Genomic DNA, 24,707 nt, shown 5'->3' on the forward strand with positions numbered 1-24,707 from the left:
AAATAATATGCACGGTCACTGTACTAATGACACTGGCAGGGAAGGGGTTAACACTGTTGGTGATCAAAGGGTTAAATGTATGCCTCATGCTTACTGACATGTGTGGAGGGAGGGGTTCTGTGACAGACAGAGATCGTAGGTTCAGCTATCCTGAATCCTGTGATCTCTCCCTGTCTGTCACAGAGAAGATCCGCCTGCTTTGTTTACCCAAGCAGGCGGATCTTCTTACACTTTCCCCGATGATCGGGGAAGAGAGACGGCAATCGCCGCCTCTCCTCCGACGACTTGACTGTTTAGACACAGCGGGAAACGAGCCTCTGGTGGCGTGCACCGCCGGGTCCGCTAGGAGTCCAGCGACATAGGTCTACGTCGCTGGACCCAGGGGAGCCACAGTGCCGCAGTAGCAGCACAGTGAGCTTTCGGCAAGTGATTAAATGCAGTACACTGTACACACAGCTAGGCACACATTTAATGCCTTGATTGCCCTAGATGTTAACCCCCTCCCCAGCCAGTGTCATTAGTACATTGACAGTGTATAACAGGGATTCCCAAACTTCGGCCCTCCAGTTGCTCAGGAACTACAATTCCCATCATGCCTAGTCATGTCTGTGAATGTCAGAGTTTTACAATGCCTCATGGGATATATAGTTCTAAAACAGCTGCAGGGCCATATTTTGGGAATCCCTGGTGTATAATATCATCACTGATCACTGTAATAATGTCAGTGGCAGTTAGTCAGTTAGTGTCAGATTGGCCGTCACACTATCGCAGTCCCATTATAAGTCGCTGCCATTAGTAGTTTAAAAAATGTTATTCAACATTCCAGTATATATAACATAGTTTGTAGTAGAGCTGCACGATTAATCGTATGAAAATCGCGATCTCGATTCACCCCCCCCCCCCTGAGATCTAAGCCTGACATATGCTCAATTCTTTGCATAGCTGAGGGAGCAGAGAAAACGGCAGTGGAAAACTCCCAGTAACTATAAACAAAATGATTACATTGTCCGCAAACGCCTATCAGCATGTCTCCCAGTAACTATAAAAAAAATGATTACATTGTATCTTTTCCTTCCCTCTGCCAGGGAGGAAGGAAGTTTTAGACCTTTTTCTGACACTTGTTGCTTGCAAGTTAAAATCTTTTTTTTTTTTGCTAGAAAAGTACTTAGAACCCCCAAACATTTTATATATTTTTTTAGCAGAGACCCTACAGAATAAAATGGCAATTTTTGTAATATTTTATGTCACACTGTATTTGCGCAGCAGTCTTTCAAACGCAATTAATAAACTTTAATGAATAAAAAAAAAAAAACGTAACCGTAAAGTTATCCCAATTTTTTTTTGTTTTGTTACACAGAGAATCGTGATCTTTATTCCAAGCTAAAAAATCGTGATTCTCATTTTGGCCAGAATCGTGCAGCTCTAGTTTGTAGCAAGGTGGATAGAAATAAAGGATTTTTTTTTATTTTATTTTTTATTTAAATCAGCTTTTTTTAATTTTTATTACATTTATTTTGATAAAATGCTTTTGGAGTAAAAATCTATCTGAAGATAGTTTTCTATTTAAGATGCATTAATAATTTTGTTTATTCAGCATGCAATGGAGCTTAGTTATAAGTAGCATGAGGCTGCATATTCTGCAATATTTACATTTTTGGTAAACTCGTTCAATGAATCCGAGCTCTGCAAGCTGAGATAACACACACCGCATTGATGGATTCACACAATGTAACAGTAACCGTGAGATAAAACAAAGTTCAGGAATATTCCTTTTATCCCACTGTTTTGAAAATCTATGTACACTACAAACTGTATGATTGAATTGATAGCTTATTATTTTAAATAGGAACCCTTCATTTTATTTGCAATTATTATTTTTATTATTATACAGGATTTATATAGCGCCAACAGTTTGCGCAGCGCTTTACAGTGTGGGGGAAGACAATACAGTTACAGTACAATTCAATACAGGAGGAATCAGAGGGCCCTGCTCGTTAGAGCTTACAATCTAGAAAATATTAAAGATTCTAACTACCAGCAAGAATCGGTCCTTACATTTTAAAGAGCACCTGTCATTTCAGATCCATCACGGCAACGCCCGTTAGCGGGCATCCACTCACCCGCTGCCGCCACGCCCCTCACCTTGTTGTGTCACTGCCGCATCACCAGCTGTCCCATTAAAGTGAATGGGACTGTCAGGGGAGGAGCCGCTGTGGGACAGAGATGACAGCTGCTTTTTAAAAATTATGATTTAAATAGAGTCTGTTCACTAGTGATTTAAATCAAATTCACCCTGGTTTGTAGACGCTATAACTTTCATGCAAACCAATTAATATACATGTATTAGTATTTTTTTTTTTTTTTACCAAAGATGTAGCAGAATAAATTTTGCCTACTGTGTGTGTGTATGTGTGTGTGTGTGTGTGTGTGTATATATATATATATATATATATATATATATATATATATATATATATATATATATATAAAATTTTATATAGCAAAAAAATAAAAAAAGCCCAGTGGTTTACAGCGTTGCATGACCACGCAATTACAAGTTAAAGCGGCACAGTGCTGTATAGCAGAAAATGGGCCTGGTCATGAGGGGGGGGGGGTATAAAATCTTCACTGAAGTAATTATGGATTGGGGGGCTAAATATTGGGCCAAGTTTAAGGGCTCATTCAGACGGGTGCTGAGAACCATCCTCTGTGCTGGACCCTTTTTTTTCTGCAATGTGCATCCATCTCAGGGCAGCCCATAGAGGTGGATGCAGATGCAGCGGCTGCACAGACACAGTCGCATGTCAAATTTTGTCTGTGCAGCCGCTGCATTCAATTCTGTGAGCCACATAGAAGCCCATAGAAGTGGATGCAGCGGCTGCACAGACACTGTTGCATGTTAAATTTTGTGTGTGCAGCCACTGCATCCGATTCTGTTAGCCACATAGAAGCCCATAGAAGTGGATGCAGATGCAGCAGCTGCACAGACACAGTCACATGTCAAATTGTGTCTCTGCAGCCACTGCATTCAATTCTGTGAGCCACATAGAAGCCCATAGAAGTGGATGCAGCGGCTGCACAGACAGTCATATGTCAAATTTTGTCTGTGCAGCCACTGCATCCAATTCTGTGAGCCACATAGAAGCCCATAGAAGTGGATGCAGCGGCTGCACAGACACTGTTGCATGTTAAATTTTGTGTGTGCAGCCGCTGCATCCAATTCTGTGAGCCACATAGAAGCCCATAGAAGTGGATGCAGATGCAGCAGCTGCACAGACACAGTCACATGTCAAATTGTGTCTGTGCAGCCACTGCATTCAATTCTGTGAGCCACATAGAAGCCCATAGAAGTGGATGCAGCGGCTGCACAGACAGTCGTATGTCAAATTTTGTCTGTGCAGCCACTGCATCCAATTCTGTGAGCCACATAGAAGCCCATAGAAGTGGATGCAGCGGCTGCACAGACACTGTTGCATGTTAAATTTTGTGTGTGCAGCCACTGCATCCGATTCTGTTAGCCACATAGAAGCCCATAGAAGTGGATGCAGATGCAGCGGCTGCACAGACAGTCATATGTCAAATTTTGTCTGTGCAGCCACTGCATCCAATTCTGTCTGTGGGCCACCCCACGCACAGCTCCGCAGAGGATGCACACGCAGCAAAAAGCGCATCAGCATGAAGGACGGGTCTCCAACGCCCATCTGCATGAATTAAAGTCCTTTTACATTGATGAATTTTGTATATAGCAGAGAGATTGGGGTGAATATCCGGTGTTATAACGCAGGCATCTGTCATTGTGGTGTTGTATATAATGCAGAAATTATATATTTATTCTGTTTCATTTTTATCTCCATGTTTTTCTTTTGTTTTTTTTTTTCAGACCTGCAATCCTGCATGATTTGTGTGGCCAGACGTTTCACAGCCATAGAGAGAGGCTTCTCCGCCAACCCAGAGAGCTTCATTACCCGGCATGACCTTTCAGGTGAGACGCGGCTGCTGCAGCGGCATGTGTGTGCGGGAGAGGAGAGCCGAGCCTGAGCCCAAATCTGTTTACTCCCAGATAATAGAAGCAATGCACTGCAGATGTTATCTTGGGAGACTGACAGCAGCTCACTCACACCACCTGCTGGCTGTCAGATGCATTGCATGTGAGGGGTTTAAACCACTGACCTTCCTGGATGGATCCCCCGGTGTGGAAAGGAAGAAGGTTGGATTGATGTATCGCTGCAGGAATGCTGTTACTCGTCTGAAATTTTTATTCTGCTAATGTATCCCTCTTCTTTAGAGTGGACTTTAGAGTGGACTCAGTAGTAGCTTAGTCTCCTTGAATACATTCTTTTTTTTTTTTTTTTTTTTTTTTTAATTCTTTATTTAAAATGCATGCGGTACAGACAGGGAAAAAAAAAAGTCAACATGTCAAAGTCTTGAGATACTTGCGAAGACCAACTGCAGTAGACGACAATACATAACTTAAACCGGGCTATAAGAGCATATCATCGCAGCAAATAAGGCAATTAAACAATAAAACGACAACATAAATACATATAACCAGTAGGATAACCCGCCCTGAGGCAAATGGAGTGATAAGATCATGTAGTTATCCGTGCATGCTAGGAGGTCTCCGGGAGCCGCCTCCGGTGTCTGTTATATGGCCGGTGTTCTAAAATTTAGTCGGACCCGTGAAAATTCCGGACCCTTGTCACTTCCGGTGACGATACGTCATAACCCAGCTGCTGCGAGCCCCGGTGCGCATGCGCACAATGCATTTTCAAGGTCCGATAAAATTTTAAGAATTACGAACAGCTGACTGAGAGGAGGAGGAGGAGGGGCTGAGGTGGGAGGCACACACCACCGCGGGAAAATTGCTGTCACGGGCGAATCAAAGGTGCTGGAGACCCCGAAATTGTATCGTCGGTGGCCAAGACCCTTCCCTATGGCTGATAAAAAATTGGAGTCTCGGGGATGAAAGGGCGCAGAGCAGTGACCCCGAGAACTGGGCCTCGGGGTCACTGCTCCGCGCCCTTTCATCCCCGAGTCTCCAAATTTTTATCACCTGTAGGGAATGGTCTTGGCCACCTACGATACCATTTTCGGGTCTCCAGCACCTTTGGTTCGCCCCCGTGACAGAAATTTTTCCCGCGGCGGTGTGTGCGTCCCACCTTAGCCCCTCCTCCTCTCAATCAGCTGTTCGCTAAGTCTTAGAATTTCATCGGACCTTGAAGATGTCTTGTGCGCATGCGCACCGGGGCTCGCACCAGCTGGTGGTGACGGAGCGTCAGCGGAAGTGACGAGGGTCCGGAATTTTCACGGGTCCGACTAAATTTTAGAACACCAGCAAATGAAGGCGAAGGGGCACGACCTGGAGGGCGACTGCCCACGCCTGCACTCATCCCGAATGCAAGCATGCCTGAGGAGAAAAACAAAAGAAATAAAAAAATAAATTTTCTCTTTATTCAAAAAGTGCAGGTAGCAAGTAAAGCACTAAAGAGGGCACAGAAACAGAAGAGCAGGAAGGAACGGGGGGAGGCATGAAAAAAAAAGAGAAAAGAAACCTTGAATATATATATATATATATATATATATATATATATGTATGTAACCCCACCTATATCCTTGTTATTGCGGACCCACCTAAGGAGGGGTTCCAGCACCAGGGCAAAGAGCAATGGGGATAATGGACACCCCTGTTTAGTCCCGTTATGTATATGGAAGGGCTCTGACAACATTCCGATATAGATATATATATATATATATATAGATATATATAGATATATATATATATATCTATATATATATGTGTTTTCTGAAAGGAACAATCTGAAAGAGTGTCTTACTAGACTGCTGCTGGCAGGAAGAAGCCGTCTTCCCTCCCTAGTGATTAGCATGGGGCAGGTCACATGGAGACTGGGGACTGATCTGCGTGGGTCCAGGATAGATTGTTACACTGTCCAGTCTTCAAGATGGGGATCTGATCTGCAGGGCCGGTGCAAGCATTTTTTGTCTACAGAGGTGAAGGTGCATTTTGCTGACGGGCAACTGGATGGTGAATGTACAGAGGCTCCTCCTGTTCATTCACAAACTGTGTTTACTATGCTTCAGCTATGTATGAATGCAGTGAGTGATCGATTCCAATCACTCACGGTGTTCATTCACAAAAGGAAGGGCCCTGTAAATGACATGTTTACTGGCCCATTCCCTGCTCTTTATCCTGAAGGCAGAAGCAGCTGGTGGGACACACAGCCAGCCTCAGGTGTGAGCAGGAGAGGGGGGGGGTGTCTATAGACACACACAGGCATAAAATGTGTGCAGAAAAGGGGGTGCCTATACTATAGACAGTCATAAAATGTGTGCAGGAGAGGGGGGTGTCTATAGACACACACAGGCATAAAATGTGTGCAGGAGAGGGGGGTGTCTATAGACACACAGGCATAAAATGTGTGCAGGAGAGGGGGGTGTCTATAGACACACAGCCATAAAATGTGTGCAGGAGAGGGGGTGTCTATAGACACACACAGCCATAAAATGTGTGCAGGAGAGGGGGGTGTCTATAGACACACACAGCCATAAAATGTGTGCAGGAGAGGGGGGTGTCTATAGACACACACAGCCATAAAATGTGTGCAGGATAGGGGGGGACTATAGACACACAGCCATAAAATGTGAGCAGAAGAGGGGGTGTCTATAGACACACAGCCATAAAATGTGAGCAGGAGAGGGGGGTGTCTATAGACACACAGCCATAAAATGTGAGCAGGAGAGGGGGGGACTATAGACACACACAGCCATAAAATGTGAGCAGGAGAGGGGGGTGTCTATAGACACACACAGCCATAAAATGTGTGCAGGAGAGGGGGGTGTCTATAGACACACAGCCATAAAATGTGTGCAGGAGAGGGGGGTGTCTATAGACACACAGCCATAAAATGTGTGCAGGAGAGGGGGGTGTCTATAGACACAGCCATAAAATGTGAGCAGAAGAGGGGGGTGTCTATAGACACAGCCATAAAATGTGTGCAGGAGAGGGGGGTGTCTATAGACACACACAGCCATAAAATGTGTGCAGGAGAGGGGGGTGTCTATAGACACACAGCCATAAAATGTGTGCAGGAGAGGGGGTGTCTATAGACACACACAGCCATAAAATGTGTGCAGGATAGGGGGGGGACTATAGACACACAGCCATAAAATGTGAGCAGAAGAGGGGGTGTCTATAGACACACAGCCATAAAATGTGAGCAGGAGAGGGGGGTGTCTATAGACACACAGCCATAAAATGTGAGCAGGAGAGGGGGGTGTCTATAGACACACACAGCCATAAAATGTGAGCAGGAGAGGGGGGTGTCTATAGACACACAGCCATAAAATGTGAGCAGGAGAGGGGGTGTCTATAGACACACACAGCCATAAAATGTGAGCAGGAGGGGGGTGTCTATAGACACACACAGCCATAAAATGTGTGCAGGAGAGGGGGTGTCTATAGACACACAGCCATAAAATGTGAGCAGGAGAGGGGGGGACTATAGACACACACAGCCATAAAATGTGAGCAGGAGAGGGGGGTGTCTATAGACACACAGCCATAAAATGTGAGCAGGAGAGGGGGGGACTATAGACACACAGCCATAAAATGTGAGCAGGAGAGGGGGGTGTCTATAGACACACAGCCATAAAATGTGAGCAGGAGAGGGGGGTGTCTATAGACACACACAGCCATAAAATGTGTGCAGGAGAGGGGGGTGTCTATAGACACACAGCCATAAAATGTGAGCAGGAGGGGGGTGTCTATAGACACACAGCCATAAAATGTGTGCAGGAGAGGGGGGTGTCTATAGACACACAGCCATAAAATGTGTGCAGGAGAGGGGGGTGTCTATAGACACAGCCATAAAATGTGTGCAGGAGAGGGGGGTGTCTATAGACACACACAGCCATAAAATGTGTGCAGGAGAGGGGGGTGTCTATAGACACACAGCCATAAAATGTGTGCAGGAGAGGGGGGTGTCTATAGACACACAGCCATAAAATGTGTGCAGGAGAGGGGGGTGTCTATAGACACAGCCATAAAATGTGAGCAGGAGAGGGGGGTGTCTATAGACACACACAGCCATAAAATGTGTGCAGGAGGGGGGTGTCTATAGACACACACAGCCATAAAATGTGTGCAGGAGAGGGGGGTGTCTATAGACACACAGCCATAAAATGTGAGCAGGAGGGGGGTGTCTATAGACACAGCCATAAAGTGTGAGCAGGAGAGGGGGTGTCTATAGACACACAGCCATAAAATGTGAGCAGGAGAGGGGGGTGTCTATAGACACACAGCCATAAAATGTGTGCAGGAGGGGGGGTGTCTATAGACACACAGCCATAAAATGTGTGCAGGAGAGGGGGTGTCTATAGACACACACAGGCATAAAATGTGAGCAGAAAAGGGGGTGCCTATAGACACACAGCCATAAAATGTGAGCAGGAGAGGGGGTGCCTATAGACACACAGCCATAAAATGTGTGCAGGAGAGGGGGTGTCTATAGACACACAGCCATAAAATGTGAGCAGGAGGGGGGTGCCTATAGACACACAGCCATAAAATGTGAGCAGGAGGGGGGTGTCTATAGACACACAGCCATAAAATGTGTGCAGGAGAGGGGGTGTCTATAGACACACAGCCATAAAATGTGAGCAGGAGAGGGGGGTGTCTATAGACACACGGCTATAAAATGTGAGCAGGAGAGGGGGTGTCTATAGACACACACAGCCATAAAATGTGAGCAGGAGAGGGGGTGTCTATAGACACACACAGCCATAAAATGTGAGCAGGAGAGGGGGGGGGTGTCTATAGACGCACACAGCCAGGCTCAGGTGTTCGCACGCACTGGTGCCTCCTTAGTACCTGACTAGCATCTTGAGAACAGTGCGGCTGACAGCTTGCAAGTCTCAATGAACTATGCGGGTGCTGGTTGAGCGCTCTTCTACTTCATTGATCTTTCTTGGACTGGATCGGAGATGCGGGCAGACAGCTCTACTGATAGTCTGCAGGAGACTGGTATTGCACCTGCAATCTGCTAACCACGGGTGCGATGCTTCATGGGCTCCTAAGAAAAAAGTGGACATTTTTTTACCTGTAAAGGTGACTTATCCTTTAATGTGATTTATGTAGTAGAAGTTTTGTTAGCAGCATTGGAGCAGTAAGAGATTTGCTGTCTTACACCGCTATATACTCTGTGTCTTTAGTCACCATTATGGCTGTCACTGTATACTCCAGGTGAAGGCTCATTTACTTGTCTGTACATAACCTAGAACAGCCATTAACTCAACCGAAAATCCAGAACACTCACTGTTAAGCTGGATACACATGCAATTTTTGTTGTTCAATTTCCTTTAGATTTACCTTCAGCTATATAGTGCAAGGGCCGGCCTGATTGCATACAATATGAAAGTGTTTAGGTCTGATCTCATATTATATGGTTTTGGTAAATCTAAAGCAGGGGTGTCCAAACTATGGCTCTCCAGCTGTTTAGGAACTGCAGTTCCCATGCCTACTCATGTCTGTGAAGGTCAGAGATTTACAAAGCCTCATGGAAATTGTAGTTCCTGAACAGCTGGAGGGCCGTAGTTTGGACACCCCTGATCTAAAGGAAAGTTGTAGAAGAAAATTGTATAGTGTGTAGCCAGCGTTACTTGGGGATCACCACCCACCCTAACTGTGACTTTGTGAGCGTCCGGCCTTCATCATTCTCAACCCATCAATATTTCTGATCACCGTTGCCAAGCAGCGACTTGAGATTCCACTGAACACTTTTATCTCCTTTCAACAGGCAAAGTAGTGAATATCGACCCCAACTCCCTGCGTAACTCAATGAGGCCGGGCTTTGAGGACACCATCCGCAGGTGTATCCAGAGGTTCCTGTGTCACAGCGACGGTCAGCAATGGACCTCCAAACGCCACTATCAGGAAGGTGAGGCCTTTGTTCCAGATTCATGCATGATTGTTTTTAACCCTTTGGCGCGCCGGCCCTTTAAGGGGTTTGGTGGGCTCGGGCCTTGTGACCGCTATGATTGGATGTCACAGCGGTCACGTGATCGGAAAACTCCCGATTGCATGGAGCAAACTTGCGCTTTTCGTGAGCCACCGGTCACTGTGGTGGGAGCGCGCAGGGTGCTTGCTCTTGGCACAGCTCTGTCTGCACTCATGCACACAGATATGCAGGCCCGGCCACCGTGTGCTCGGCCCCTAGGGGTTAAAATTAAAACCCTTTCTATATACTTAGTGAAGTTGACTGGCCTCAGGAGGTACACAGAGATTAAATAATTCCTCATACATAAGCTGTTCAAAGTCCAGAATTGATAAAGCTTGTCTGAGCTGTCAGAAAAAAAAAAGGGGGGGGGGCAAGAAAGCTGAAGTAACACTCTGTGAGGGTAGTTGTCAGATACCTTGGTTGAGGCCGAAGTGCTGAGAGGGCTTCCCTTGTAGCTCAGTGCAGATCACCCCTGGAAGTGGTACAGGAGATGACACGTCCCAAGGAGCACTGGATGCTTGTGTAGTACAGATGGGTGGATTAGGTAGACACCCAGGACAGCTTCCAGGAACTTTGATGGTATCTGGTAATACAGGTGCCAAGGTAAAGGCCAGGCCAAGGGTCATACACGGGTAATCAGTCCTGATGCAAGTAATCAAGCAATCCGGGGTCAGCGGTAGCAAGAGGGATAAACAGGAGACAGTCCGTGTGAAATAAGCCAAGGTCGGTACACAGGAGATCCAGCAGAAGTAGCAGTGGAAACAAGGGTGGTCAGGCAAGCTGAGGTCAAATCACAGGAGAGGGAGCAGACAGGTCCAAGAATAAGTCGGGTCACAACAGGAAAGCAGGTAATACACAGGATACAAACACAGGGAGCTGACGATAAACCAGCCTTGGAGTAAGCCAGGAGAGAGCCTTATATAGGGGCAGGGCTGATGAGTTGTGCGTAATGACGCACGCACTCCGCGCCGGCGCGCTCCCGCGCATGCGCACGCGCCTGAGTCGTTCCGTAGCCGCTAAGCGGCGATTACGTCCCTGACAGTAGTTCTAAAAGCTCATTGGAGTGAAGGGATGCACAATGTAAAGTGACTGGCCTCAGGAGATACACAGAGATTGAATAAATTCTCCTACATAAGTTATACCCGTTTATCTGCGACCCTTTCTCCTATATATTTTGCAGCGTACGTCCACGGTCACTCGGAGACGCCCTTGTACAGGTTCTCTTTGGCGGATGGCACTATGGTAACGGCACAGACCAAAAGCAAGTTATTCCGCAACCCTGTCACCAATGATCCTCATGGCTTTGTCTCTACTCACTTCCTACAACGGTATGTATAATAATAATTCTAGACATATTGTGGCTCTCAAAATTTTCAGCAAGGTTGGTCATTATTGTGTGGGGGGCGGCTATGTGTTTCCGGGTCAGTTCTTTTATCTTTGAGGGGATCCAGTGGGTAAGGTATCCTGTCCCTTAGTTCTCAGTTCTGTCTCCTTTCGTTGTATACTCCATAGTTATTGTCCGACAACATTCCCTACCTATGTTTACCTTTTAAGAATTGGTTTGAGTGGCTGCTAACATCTTTCTTTGTGCCGGTAATAATCATGAAACATTTGGTAATGTTGGTATGGGGTTTGGGTGCAGGCAGTGTTTAGAGCAGGGGTCTTCAAACTACGGCCCTCCAGTTGTTCAGGAACTACAATTCCCATCATGCCTAGTCATGTCTGTGAATGTCAGTTTTGCAATGCTTCATGGGATGTGTAGTTCCGCAACAGCTGGGGGGCCGTAGTTTGAGGATCCCTGGGAACCAGGTAAGTCTGGTAAATATCCTTAGTGGTTGGGATAAATTTAGTGTTGGGTGTGAGTGTTAGATTAACTTTTTTTTGTAGCCATGCTTGATAACTGACCAGATTCTTTTGTGTTTCAGAGAGCAAAATGGCTACCGACCTAATCCAAATCCAATGTCTCAAGGCCCCATGTCTCAGGGCCCCATGTCTCAGGGCCCCATGTCTCAGGGCCCCATGTCTCAGGGCCCCATGTCTCAGGGCCCCATGTCTCAGGGCCCCATGTCACAAGGTGTGCGCCCGCCTCTGCCTCAAAATCCCAATCCTGCCAGTGCCATGAATGTCTCGCCTGTACAGGGCATGCCGCCACAGAACAGGAACTACGGCATGGGAGAGCCCAACAACATGGGACAAATGGCCGGCATGAGGTACGGCTCCAGCGCCAACATGGGTCCGTCGCCCCAGGCTCAGGGAATGCAGCAATCGCCATATCAGAACCCCAACTATGGCATCCCCATGAACAGTCCGCCGCATGGCAGCCCCAGCATGAGCAGCAGCCAGCCTGGTCTGATGGTGTCTCCACGGAACAGAGGGAGCCCCAAGATGGGTTCCAGCCAGTTCTCCCCCATTCCAGGTATTTTCTTCACCATCAGACAATATTAATCTTTTTTTTATTTTTGTTAGGTACATTTTATCTGGCAAGAGAAGCATGTATATATTTAGTAGCCCTGCAACCAAAAGTGGTTTCCTAAATTGGGAGACGTTTTATTGTGTCTTGTGAGGTCAAGGACTTTTCTGCCTTCTGCTCAAATGGACAGCAACCCAAATAAATCCAAGTCTGAAGTGGATATATATCTCTGTTTAGCTTTATTGGTTGTGTAACAACCGCGTGCAATCAGGGCATTCTTAGGCTTGGTTTCTGTATGCTTTAAGTGATTGTAAACTCTGTTTTTGTATTTTCATAAAATGACAAAAAGGCTTATACTTATCTGCACTGTGCAATAGTTTTGCACAGAGTGGCCCCGATCCTCTCCTGGGGCCGAGCCGCTCCTCTAATGGGGTCCCCTGCTGGTGCTCCATGCTCATCCTCTTGGTGTGCTCCTATATCATGCTCATTTCTATGGGACCACACCTGCGGGCTTGCTCCTGAGCCATGCTGTCTGACATAAACAGCATGGCTTGGCCTCGCCCCCACTCCCTTGTCACAGGAATTGACTGACAGCAGCAAGAGCCAATGGCCTCCACTGCTCTCATCCAAGCCTGTGGGATGAGAGGGAGAGACTACAGACCGGCACAGCGCTGGATAGAGTGAGGATTTAGGTAGGTATAAGGGGGAAGGCGTGAGGGGGCATACTGCTACCTAAAATATTGTTTTACCTTAATGCAGGGAGTGCATTGAGATAAAAAAATGTTTTTGTTGTAGACTCGCTTTAACTAGCAACCCTGTCCAGAACATGCATACATAGTCTTTTTTTACCCGAGATCAAACATTCTAGCTTGTCCCACCTAATACTTGTTGCATATTATAGGCCACCCATTTTTTTTTATACATCCGGGTTGTTGTGCAGTCTGGTAGCAGCTATGATATTTTGTCTTGAATCCCTCCCATGTCATCTAAGGGTTGGGGTGTTTAACTGATGGTCATTTAAAATTGGGAATTTCTGGTCTGAACATCACAAGACAGCACTGCCAATCCTTTAAAGTAGAAGTGTGTCTGGACTACAGACATTAAAGTGATACATTGATACATTCTTAACTAGCAGTTAATTCGCTTTAAAAGAAGCCTTCACTGACCATTGCAGCTTCAGCCACTGCGGAACAATTCATTCTCAAATTTCACAATGTATATATATATATATATATATATATATATATATATGTGTGTGTGTGTGTGTATATATATATATATATATATATATATATATACACGTGTGTGTGCATGTACGTATATATATATATATATATATAGTGTAAAAAGGATAAAATAAGAGTTTAATCTGATTTAAAAAAAGGAAAATTCAATATATAAGCAATTATGTCATTCAAAACAGATCTCCGCTTTGGTACCTGCCCAGTTTAGAAGGCTTTCAAGTCTCTGCTAGGAGTGGGAGGTGGGGAGCAAAATAATCTACAGAAAACAAAATTACAGTGAAAGTATTTTTTCTCAGACCTTTGAGAATGAATTACTCCATGCTGCCAGCAGGTACAGAGTTCATTGAGGGCTTGTTTTTAAAGCATTTTTACAATTCGCTTAGAATTTGCAAATAGATGAATGTTTATAGCCTGGCCACAATTCTACTTATTGATCATTATGACAGGAAGTAAAGCTGGATACACACTATCCAACTTTTGTGGTTAGAATTCCTTCATATTTACCTTTTCTATGTAGTTGTAGGGCCAGCCAGATTGCATACAAATTGAAAATGTTTAGGTTTGACCTCATATTATCTGGTTTTGGTAAATCTAAAGGAAAAAGTCTTAAGAAAATCTTATAGTGTGTATGGCCCATAAGAGGGAATCTCCCTAACAGGTACATCCTCGGCTTTTCCAGGGCTCCCTCTCATTGAATAAGACAGCAGTGGCAGCAATTGATTCCCATTGCTGTCAATTACAGTCAGTGAGCCAGTGAGGAGGGGGGTTGAGCTGCAGCTTTGTGTCTTGCGACCATGCACCTGTGCCCCCATAGCAAGCGACTTGCTATTGGGGGCACTGTTGAAGGGGGAGGAGCTGGGAGCACTGGCAGGGGACCGAAGAAGAGGATTGGGGCTGCTCTGCAAAACCACTACACAAAGCAGGCAAGTGTGACGTGTTTGTTTGTTTATTTTTTTAAAGCTTTATTTCTCTATCGTTCATTGACGAACGCAGTCCTCTGATGCATATCAGTAGGGTTATGCCCCCTACAGGAATAGGACACTAGGCAGAAATAAGTTCTGGCTATGCCTATGGGCGGTCCCTGGGGGTATACCCTCTCTTCCGGCATAGGATGTCTGTTTATTTTTTGTTGTGCTGTTCCTATCCCTCATTCGGGTACTGCTTTGGGACGTCATTACTGATATGCATCAGAGGACTGCGTCCGTCAATGAACGCTAGAGAAAAATTTATTTTTTTACCGTAAAATCCTTTTCTCTTAGGTTCATTGACTGACGCAGTACCCACCCCTCTTTTGTTCTTGAGTGGTTTGGTGTGTTTTCCTCTGGCACTGCTTTGATACAAAACTGACATCCTATGTAGGAAGAGAGAGGGTATACCCCCAGGGACTGCCCATAGGCGTAGCCAGAACTTTTTTCTGCCTAGTGTCCTACTCCTGTAGGGGGCAGTATAACCCGACTGATATGCATCAGAGGACTGCGTCCGTCAATGAACCTAAGAGAAAAGGATTTTACGGTAAGTCAAGAATCCAGTTTTTCACTTTAACCCCCGCACCCTCTCAGAAACTATTAGATGCTGGTACACTGGTTAACCAGGTGCTACACTTTTTCCCCTGGCAGATATTACCTGTAAAGTTTCCAAGATTAACTAGACACAGAAAATTCTTAAAGTTGGTCCGCCATGTTGGAAATTTCCAGGCAATCATCGCCATTAAATTCCAGTTTCTAGTCTGTATATCTCATAGGATGTAGCAAAGCATCCTGTTCTAGAACCTTTATATACAAGATCTGCTATTCCTGGGGCAAAAAAAAATTATATATAGATATATATCCCACTATAGGAACTCTTTTGTTTTTGAGGACAAGGTCAAAGCATTGTACATGGACCTGGCTTCATGTCATGAAGAGCCTTATTGATCAATGTGTTTTGGTTGCACACGGCCTAAGCTGGTTTTTCTTGGCCTACAATGGTTACATTACTGATTATGGTTCTGTGTCATCTTACAGGAATGAACTCTCCAATGGGATCATCTGGGAACGCAGGAGGAGGGAGTTTTTCGAGTAGCTCGCTAAGCGCCCTTCACGCAATCAGCGAAGGAGTTGGCAGTTCTCTTTTGTCATCCTTGTCCTCACCGGGTCAGAAAACGGAGAACGCCCCTAATATGAACATGGCGCAGCAATCTAAAATGCCCTCGGAGTGTAAGAGTCCGGCGGGAATGTTTTGTGAACAGGGACAAGTGGAGAGTTCTGTCTGTCAGTCCAGCGGGAGGGAGCACATGGGGGAGAAGGACAGTAAGGAGAACATTGTTGAAGGCCCCGACAGCCAGCGGGCGCAAGTAGAAAGTAAAGGCCACAAGAAGCTCCTACAGTTATTGACGTGTCCTACGGAGGAGCGGGGTCACAGTACCATGACCAACTCTTCCACGGACTCTGGCTGTAAAGATTCCTCCAGCAACGTCACCAGCCCCTCCAGCGTGTCCTCCTCTACTTCCACTGGCGTCAGCTCCACGTCAAATCTGCACGGCTCCATGCTACAGGAGAAGCACCGCATCCTTCACAAGTTGTTACAGAATGGCAATTCCCCTGCTGAGGTTGCCAAGATCACCGCCGAAGCCACCGGCAAGGACAGTTTCCAGGACTCGGTCAGCTCTGCCCCTTGCGTGGAGCCAACGGTGAAGCAGGAACAGATGAGCCCTAAAAAGAAAGAGAACAATGCGCTTCTTCGATACTTGCTGGACAAAGACGAGGGCAAAGATCAGATGACCAAGGACGTTAAACCCAAAGTAGAACCCATGGACACCAAACTGGGCCAGTGCAGCAGTTCCTCTGTTTCCACTTCCAGCCAGGACAAGGACATCAAGATAAAGACTGAGCCCGCCGAGGAGGTAACCATTAAAACCAGCATATTTCATACCAGTTTCATCCCTTTAAAAGGTCCTGTTTTAACCACTTAAGCTCGGAAGATTTTACCCCCTTCCTGACCAAGGGGTATTTTGCGATTCGGCACTGCGTGACTTTAACGAACAATTGCGCGGTCGTGCGATGCTGTACTTAAACTAATTTGACGTCCTTTTTTTCCCACAAACAGAGCTTTCTTTTGGTGGTATTTGATCACCTGTGCGATTTTTTTGATCATGCGCTATAAATAAAAAAAGAGTGTCAATTTTGCAAAAATAACAATATTTTTCAAATTTTTTTATATGAAATTCCCCCCCAAAAAAAAGTAAAAATCAAAATTTTTTAACATTTTTGGACAATTTGTTTTATGCTACATATGTTTGGTAAAAAAAATCGCAAAAAGCGTATTTTGATTGTTTTGCGCAAAAGTTATCGCGTTTACTAACAAAGGGAAAGATTTTTGTCAATTTTGTTGTTGTTTTTTTTTTTAACGCGTAATGGCGGCGATCTGCGATTTTTTTTTTTTTTTTTTTTTTTTTGCGGGACTGCGACATTGGGGCGGACAGATCGGACCCTTGACTGACATTTTTGACACTTTTGGGGTTACTAGTGACATTACTGCAGTAATCAGTGCTATACATATGCACTGTTACTGTAAAATTACACTGGTAGTGAAGGGGTTAACTTTTTTGAGAGGGGAGGGGTTGTGTGTGTCCCTAGGGGCGTGATTCTTACTGTGATTGGCTGTGGCTTGAGCTGTAGGAACAATGATCAACGGTCCTACATAGTAGAACCGTATGATCACTATTCCTACACAGGGCAGAATGACAGGTGGCTCGTTTACATCAGCCGCCTGCCTTTCTCCCTTAACCCCACCCCCGCGACGATCGCGAGTGACCGGCAGACATCGGGTCCGCCGGTCACACGTGCGGGGGTGTCCGTGACCGCGCGGTAGCGCTCCTCCGGCGGCGCGCGCTAGCTCCCCAGAGCCCCACAGGCTAGTGACGTACCCATACGTCACTTTGCCTGTGAGGTGCTGACCGCCGCAGTGGTTGGCAAGTGGTTCAGTGGTCGGCAAGTGGTTAAAGAGAATCTGAATGGGCAAACGGACTGTCTCTTCGAAGCCCTGACCACCAAATACCCAAAGCTTCTCGCTTTGAGGAGCAAATAACCTCCTTTTCTCTTCAAATCTGAGACCAAACCCACATAAACACAACGGCGCTGCAACCTTCCCACCCTGTCGCTTTGTTTTTCTCTTAGATTCACCACCAAATACCCAATGCTTCCAGGGTTTGAGCATTTAACCTCCTCTTCTCTTCAAATCCTCAACCAAACCCACGTAAATTAACACATCGTTGCTGCAACTTCCCCATCCTGCCACTGTTATTCTTTTAGAGCCACCACAAAATAACCAATGCCTCTGGATCTGGGGAACCATGTAACCTTAACCTCCTCTTTTCTTCAAATACCACACCAGACCCACATAAACTCCTGCCGCAACCTTACCTTTGCTGTAACCTCCCCACCCTACCTCTTTGTATTCTCTTAGAGCCACCACAATAAACCCAGTTCTTCTGGATTTGGGGGACCATGCAACCGCAACCTCCTCTTCTCTTCAAATCCCCAACCAGACCCACATAAACCTACCCTTGCTGCAAGCTCCCCACCCTGCCTCTTTGTTATTCTCTTAGAGCCTCCACCAAATACCCAATTCTTCTAGGTTTTGGGGACCATATAACCTCAACCTCCCTTTCTCTTCAAATCCCCAACCAGACCCACATAAACTCACCTTTGCTGCAAGCTCCCCACCCTGCCTCTTTGTTATTTTCTAAGATACACTACCAAATACCCAATGCTTCTGGATTTGGGGGACCATATAACCTTAACCTCCTCTTCTCTTTACATCACAGACCAGACCCAAATAAACTCACCCTTGCTGAATGCTCCTTGCCCTGCCTCTTTGTTATTCTTTTGGAGCCACCACCAAATACCCAATGCTTCTGGATTTGAAGTACCATGTAACCTCAACCAACTCTTCTCTTCAAATCCCTGACCAGACCCACATAAACTCACCTTTGCTACAACCTCCCCACCCTGCCACTTTGGGGTATTTTTTCTTACAGCCACCACCAACATTGTTAAATACCCAATGCTTATGGATTTGAGGGACCATGTGACCTCAACCTCTTCTCTTAAAATCCCAGACCAGACCCACATAAACTCACCTTTGCTGTAACCTCCCCACCCTGCCTCTTAATTCTTTTCTTAGAGCCACCAACAAATACCCAATGCTTCTGGGTTTGGGGGAGCATGTGACCTCCTCGTCTCTTCAAATCCCCAACCAAACCCACATAAACCCATTTTTGCTGCACGCTCCCCACCCTGCCTCTTTGTTATTTTCTAAGATACACTACCAAATACCCAATGCTTCTGGATTTGGGGGACCATATAACCTTAACCTCTTCTCTTTAAATCACAGACCAGACCCAAATAAACTCACCCTTCTTGCATGCTCCTCGCCCTGCCTCTTTGTTATTCTCTTAGAGCCACCACCAAATACCCAATGCTTCTGGATTTGAGGGACCATGTGACCTCAACCTCTTCTCTTCAAATCCCTGACCAAACCCACATAAACTCACCTTTGCTGTAACCTCCCCACCCTGCCTCTTAATTATTTTCTTAGAGCCACCAACAAATACCCAATGCTTCTGGATTTGAGGGACCATGTGACCTCAACCTCTTCTCTTCAAATCCCAGACCAGACCCACATAAACTCACCTTTGCTACAACCTCCCCACCCTGCCTCTTAATTATTTTCTTAGAGCCACCAACAAATGCCCAATGCTTCTGGGTTTGGGGGAGCATGTGACCTCCTCATCTCTTCAAATCCCCGTCCAGACCCACACTTGCTGCAACCTGCATAAATGAAAAGGTCAGCACCTGGATGTACAATGCACATAAAATCTTCTTTATTGTGTACCCATAGGGATAGAAAATATCCAATACACTAGCAAACTGACACATTTCTGCCCTTACGGGTCTTAGTCAAAAGAGTAGAAACGCATCAGCATTTGTGTATTGGACCTTTTTGTATCCCTATGGGTATGGAGTATAGATTTTATGTGCATAGCAGACCCAGGTGCCGTCCTTTTGATTTATGGATGTTGTCCTGGCGCAGGCGGTATTTGCTACTTTTGACATAGAATATAGGGGTTTTAGCAAGCACTATATCCTTTATACTACTATTACTTTTCTGCAAGCTCCCCACTCAGTTTTGTTTCTCTCTTAGAGCCACTGCAAGATACCCAGTGCTTCTGGATTTGAGGGGGGGGTCATGTGACCTCCTCTTAGAATGCAGTTCTTGGGTGAAGTAGCCAGGCCTGGCCTCTGTTGCAATGAGCAGCAGGTCATAGTCTTTAGCCATGTGTAAGCTCAAAATGGAGCTTATACAGGGGTATAACTAGGCTCGATGGGCTTTAAAGAGACTCTGTCTCTCTGCTATGAACATGCAAACAGTGTTTATATACTTTAAAGCACATATGTCAAACACAAGTCGAATCCAGGCCTTATGTGGTCCTTGCACATTGAATTTGCAGCTGAAACGGGGGAATTCCACCAACTCTGGCTCTTACCCCCTCCGTTCTTGCTCCCTGATGTCACTTGTAAACACAGAAGCCTTCTGTGTTTACAAGGGACAGCTTTGCTCTCAGTGGTTCCCAAATCGAACCAATCACTTCACGTACTCACAATGGGGCTACGGCGAAAGCAGGTCTCCAGAATCTGAGAGAGATCGATCTCCCTGCAAGGCAAAGCATAGCCGCCTACACAGGGAGGTACTAGAGCTGAAAACATTAGTAGAGCTGCCTACACAGTGAGGTACTAGAGCTGGGCCATGTGGTGATGCAAGGAAGCATGGGGGGGGGTTGGGAATACTCACTGTTCATCCCCAACTTTGCATTCTAAACAGCACACCCCTGAACTCTACCCTCTGTATGTAGTGTACTCCTAAACTCCGCACGCACTTTGTACGTATCGCACCCCTGAACCATGCACTATGTATGTAACGCACTCCTATGCAGAAAAAAAGTCTGGCTATGCCTATGGGCAGTCCCAGGGGGTATACTCCCTCTCTCAGGTCGCCCCAGTCTGGCCAACGAGCACGCGCAAACCTCCACTCCGCAGTAGGTTGGCCGTAACATAGCCCCATTGGACGGGGGCTGGCCTGCGAGTTAACGCCTCACGAGGTCGCATACGACCAGGTCTCGGCCTGAGCCGCAGCGTTCCTTCTGGCCAACAGTCCCCCCCCCCCCCCCCCCCCATTTCGATGATGAGGGGTTCTGTCTGGAGCGGTGCCCGCCTTATTCCTGGTATGGTGAGTAGCTGTCCCCCTTCTTCCCCCTGGAGGGTTTTATTTTACATGCGTATTGGTCTGCAGGTGGTTGTTAACTACCCTCCATTTTATTTGCTGTCTTGTTTTATGTATACATAATATAATTTATAAATGCTTGTCTTACTGGAGGTTTTGGCTCTGATCACCATTTTTTTTGCTTTTTAGGTGACCGGCGACTTGGACAACTTGGACGCCATCCTCGGTGACCTTGCAGGCTCAGACTTCTACACGAATCCCATGAGCTCCAGTACAGGAAACATGAGAGCTAAAACGCCGGTGTTCCCAGACACGCCCCCCATGGGTAAGGCACAGCCCCTCTTCCCCTGTTACCTGTTATGTCGTTTTTTTTCCTAAAACTTGCTTTGACCCGTCTAATGAAAGCAGTCCTGTAGACAACAAAGGGGCCCAGGAGCCAAACACACTGTGACACTAAATTAGTGATCAATGTCTGGCAGTGATCATCTGACAAAGCCGCTGCTTAATGTTCAATCACTTGCCACCCAGAACTTTCACCCCCTTCCTGCCCAGGCCAATTCTCCGCTTTCAGCGCTGTCACACTTTGAATGACAATTGCGCGGTCATGCAACGCTGTACCCAAATTACATTTTTTATCATTTTTTTTTTTTTTACACAAATACAGCTTTCTTTTGGTGGTATTTAATCACCGCTAGGCTTTTATTTTTTGCTAAAAATAAAATTCATTTTAATAGTTTGTTATAAAATGTTGCGAACAGGTAATTTTTCTCCTTCACTGATGTGCGCTGATGAGGCGGCACTGATAGACTGCGCTGATGAGTCTGCACTGATGTGCACTGATGTGCGCTGATGGGGCTGCACTGATGGGGCTGCTCTGATGTGCGCTCATGGGGCTGCTCTGATGTGCGCTCATGGGGCTGCTCTGATGTGCGCTGATGGGGCTGCTCTGATGTGCGCTGATGGGGCTGCTCTGATGTGCGCTCATGGGGCTGCTCTGATGTGCGCTCATGGGGCTGCTCTGATGTGCGCTCATGGGGCTGCTCTGATGTGCGCTCATGGGGCTGCTCTGATGTGCGCTCATGGGGCTGCTCTGATGTGCGCTCATGGGGCTGCTCTGATGTGCGCTCATGGGGCTGCTCTGATGTGCGCTCATGGGGCTGCTCTGATGTGCGCTCATGGGGCTGCTCTGATGAGGAGGCCCTGATGGCTGACACTGATGAGGAGGCCCTGATGGCTGACACTGATGAGGAGGCCCTGATGGCTGACACTGATGAGGAGGCCCTGATGGCTGACACTGATGAGGAGGCCCTGATGGCTGACACTGATGAGGAGGCCCTGATGGCTGACACTGATGAGGAGGCCCTGATGGCTGACACTGATGAGGAGGCCCTGATGGCTGACACTGATGAGGAGGCCCTGATGGCTGACACTGATGAGGAGGCCCTGATGGCCGACACTGATGAGGAGGCCCTGATGGCCGACACTGACGAGGAGGCCCTGATGGCCGACACTGACGAGGAGGCTCTGATGGCCGACACTGACGAGGAGGCTCTGATGGCCGACACTGACGAGGAGGCTCTGATGGCCGACACTGACGAGGAGGCTCTGATGGCCGACACTGACGAGGAGGCTCTGATGGCCGACACTGACGAGGAGGCTCTGATGGCCGACACTGACGAGGAGGCTCTGATGGCCGACACTGACGAGGAGGCTCTGATGGCCGACACTGACGAGGAGGCTCTGATGGCCGACACTGACGAGGAGGCTCTGATGGCCGACACTGACGAGGAGGCTCTGATGGCCGACACTGACGAGGAGGCTCTGATGGCCGACACTGACGAGGAGGCTCTGATGACTGACACTGATTATCAGTTTAGATGTCCCTTTAACACAAGCCGGTTATCTGCTCTCCTCTGCTTGCGGTGACAGCGTGAGGAAAGGAAAGCCAATAACCAGCTTGTGTTTACATCTGTGATCGGCTGTCATTGGACACAGCTGATCATGTGGTAAAGGGCCACTGTGATTTGCCCTTTACCCCGATCTGTGATCGCTGAGTCCGAAGGACTCAGCGATCACAGATCGCTGCAGGGGAAGGGGGCACGCGGGCAGCGCGATCACGGAATGACGTCTATGAAAGTAAGCTCGCACTGTAGCCATCTTTCGTATATAGTGCAGGCGGGAAGGGGTTAAATATGAACCATCTTTGTCCAGTGTTATTTCTGACATTTTGCTGCTGCCTCCTGTAAAATAATTTTTTTATACTTTCCAGGTATGAGGAGCCCTCAGAACGTTCAGGTGAACCGGCCGCCCTTCAATCGAGCCATGTCATTGGACAGCAATATGCCTGGTAACTCCACCCCTCCAGTCCGGAACGTTAATAATTTTCCAATGATGCAAAAGCAAAGCATGATGGGAAGTCCAAGGATGATGGACGGCCAGGACAATTTTGTGATGCTGGGTACGGGCTCTCTTTTCGCTTTGTCCGATCTTTTCTGTCCTCCATAATGTGTAATTATCTGGAGTTTGTGTTTCTCTATCTTGGTTTGTAGCCTCTGATTCAGATGCTTTTCACATAAACTGACACTAGGGGGTGGCAGCGCAGGTACCGTCATTGATTCCTGTATGGAGATTGTTGTGTGTTTTCTGAAGAATCGTGTGCTTGAAGCTCCCTTGTCATGTAATAATGGCCTGTTGTCTTTATTTCTGGTCCCCGTAGGGAATGGAGCCAACAGAGGGATCAGCCAGCACCCGGGCGGAGACTGGGCCTTGCAGAACTCTGCAGTGAACCAGATGGAGCCCTCCAGCACGGGGCCGGTAGGGAGGCAAGGACCGGAATATAATGCTGCCATGCCCAGACCTGCTATGAGTGCAAGTATGCCGGGACTTCCAGGACGATCCAACAGCATGCCAGGGAACCGGCCGGGGCTGCCACAGCAGATGATGTCCATGAGTATGTGTCTGAGATGTTTTGACTGTGTAGGGGGTGACCTGAATATTCTATCAAACAAGGATTTGTGTCTTCATGTAGCTAACATCTGAAGGCAGCAATGTTTGTTTCTCTATTGTCCATTGAGGGACCTAGCTCATGATAATGGGAAACCTAGGGTTATTCTGCCACCTACAGGAGAAAGGAACTCTAGACACAAAAACTGAAGGCCACCTCCTTAAGGATAAACCTCCTTCCACCTCACACTGCGCAGTTTTGCTTAGTGTTCTTAGGAAAAATTCATATTCTTTCCCTTTTTGCTTCTTTTTTCTTCTATGAACAGCTACTACATAGTCAGGTTTTAAAAAAGTCCACCTTGATCAACCAATAGAAGGGGGGAAAAAACTATACAATCCCATATACACAATCCTATAACAACAGTTGATCCAGAGGAAGGCAAAAAAAAAAAAAACAATAAAGCATGATCCAATTTGCCCCCGCAGGGGAAAAACACATTCCTGATCCCCCAAAAGGCAACCGGATATTCCCTGGATCAACTTTACCTATAAATATTAGTACCCAGTTATATTATATACACCTAGGAAAGAATCCAGGCCTCCTCAAAACAATCTACTGAGCTGACCAGAACCAACTCTGGAGGGAGTCTATTCCACATTTTCACAGCTCTTACTGTGAAGAAACCTTTCCGTATTTGGAGATTAAGTCTTTTCCTCTAGACAGTAAGAGCGCCCCCTTGTCCTCTGTGATGACCTTAAAGTGAACAACTCAACACCAAGTTCACTTTATGGACCCCCTTATGTATTTATACATGGTGATCATATCCCCCCCTTATG

At 46.7% G+C, this 24,707-nt stretch overlaps 1 protein-coding gene across 2 annotated transcripts in view; it reads left to right on the forward strand.

Annotated features, from left to right (window-relative positions):
• Positions 1–24,707, forward strand: part of NCOA3 (nuclear receptor coactivator 3) — a 109,514-nt gene that overhangs the window by 50,008 nt on the left and 34,799 nt on the right. For both annotated transcript variants that reach the window (XM_082272165.1, XM_082272166.1), the window contains exons 7-14: positions 3,881–3,982; positions 9,813–9,953; positions 11,194–11,341; positions 11,939–12,429; positions 15,671–16,548; positions 21,117–21,252; positions 23,197–23,385; positions 23,644–23,877. In XM_082272165.1, the coding sequence (XP_082128291.1) occupies positions 3,881–3,982; positions 9,813–9,953; positions 11,194–11,341; positions 11,939–12,429; positions 15,671–16,548; positions 21,117–21,252; positions 23,197–23,385; positions 23,644–23,877 (2,319 nt within the window). The remainder of the gene's footprint in view (positions 1–3,880; positions 3,983–9,812; positions 9,954–11,193; positions 11,342–11,938; positions 12,430–15,670; positions 16,549–21,116; positions 21,253–23,196; positions 23,386–23,643; positions 23,878–24,707) is intronic.

Source organism: Pelophylax lessonae (assembly GCF_965119305.1).
Source record: "Pelophylax lessonae genome assembly, chromosome: 11".
Lineage (NCBI taxonomy): Eukaryota > Metazoa > Chordata > Amphibia > Anura > Ranidae > Pelophylax > Pelophylax lessonae.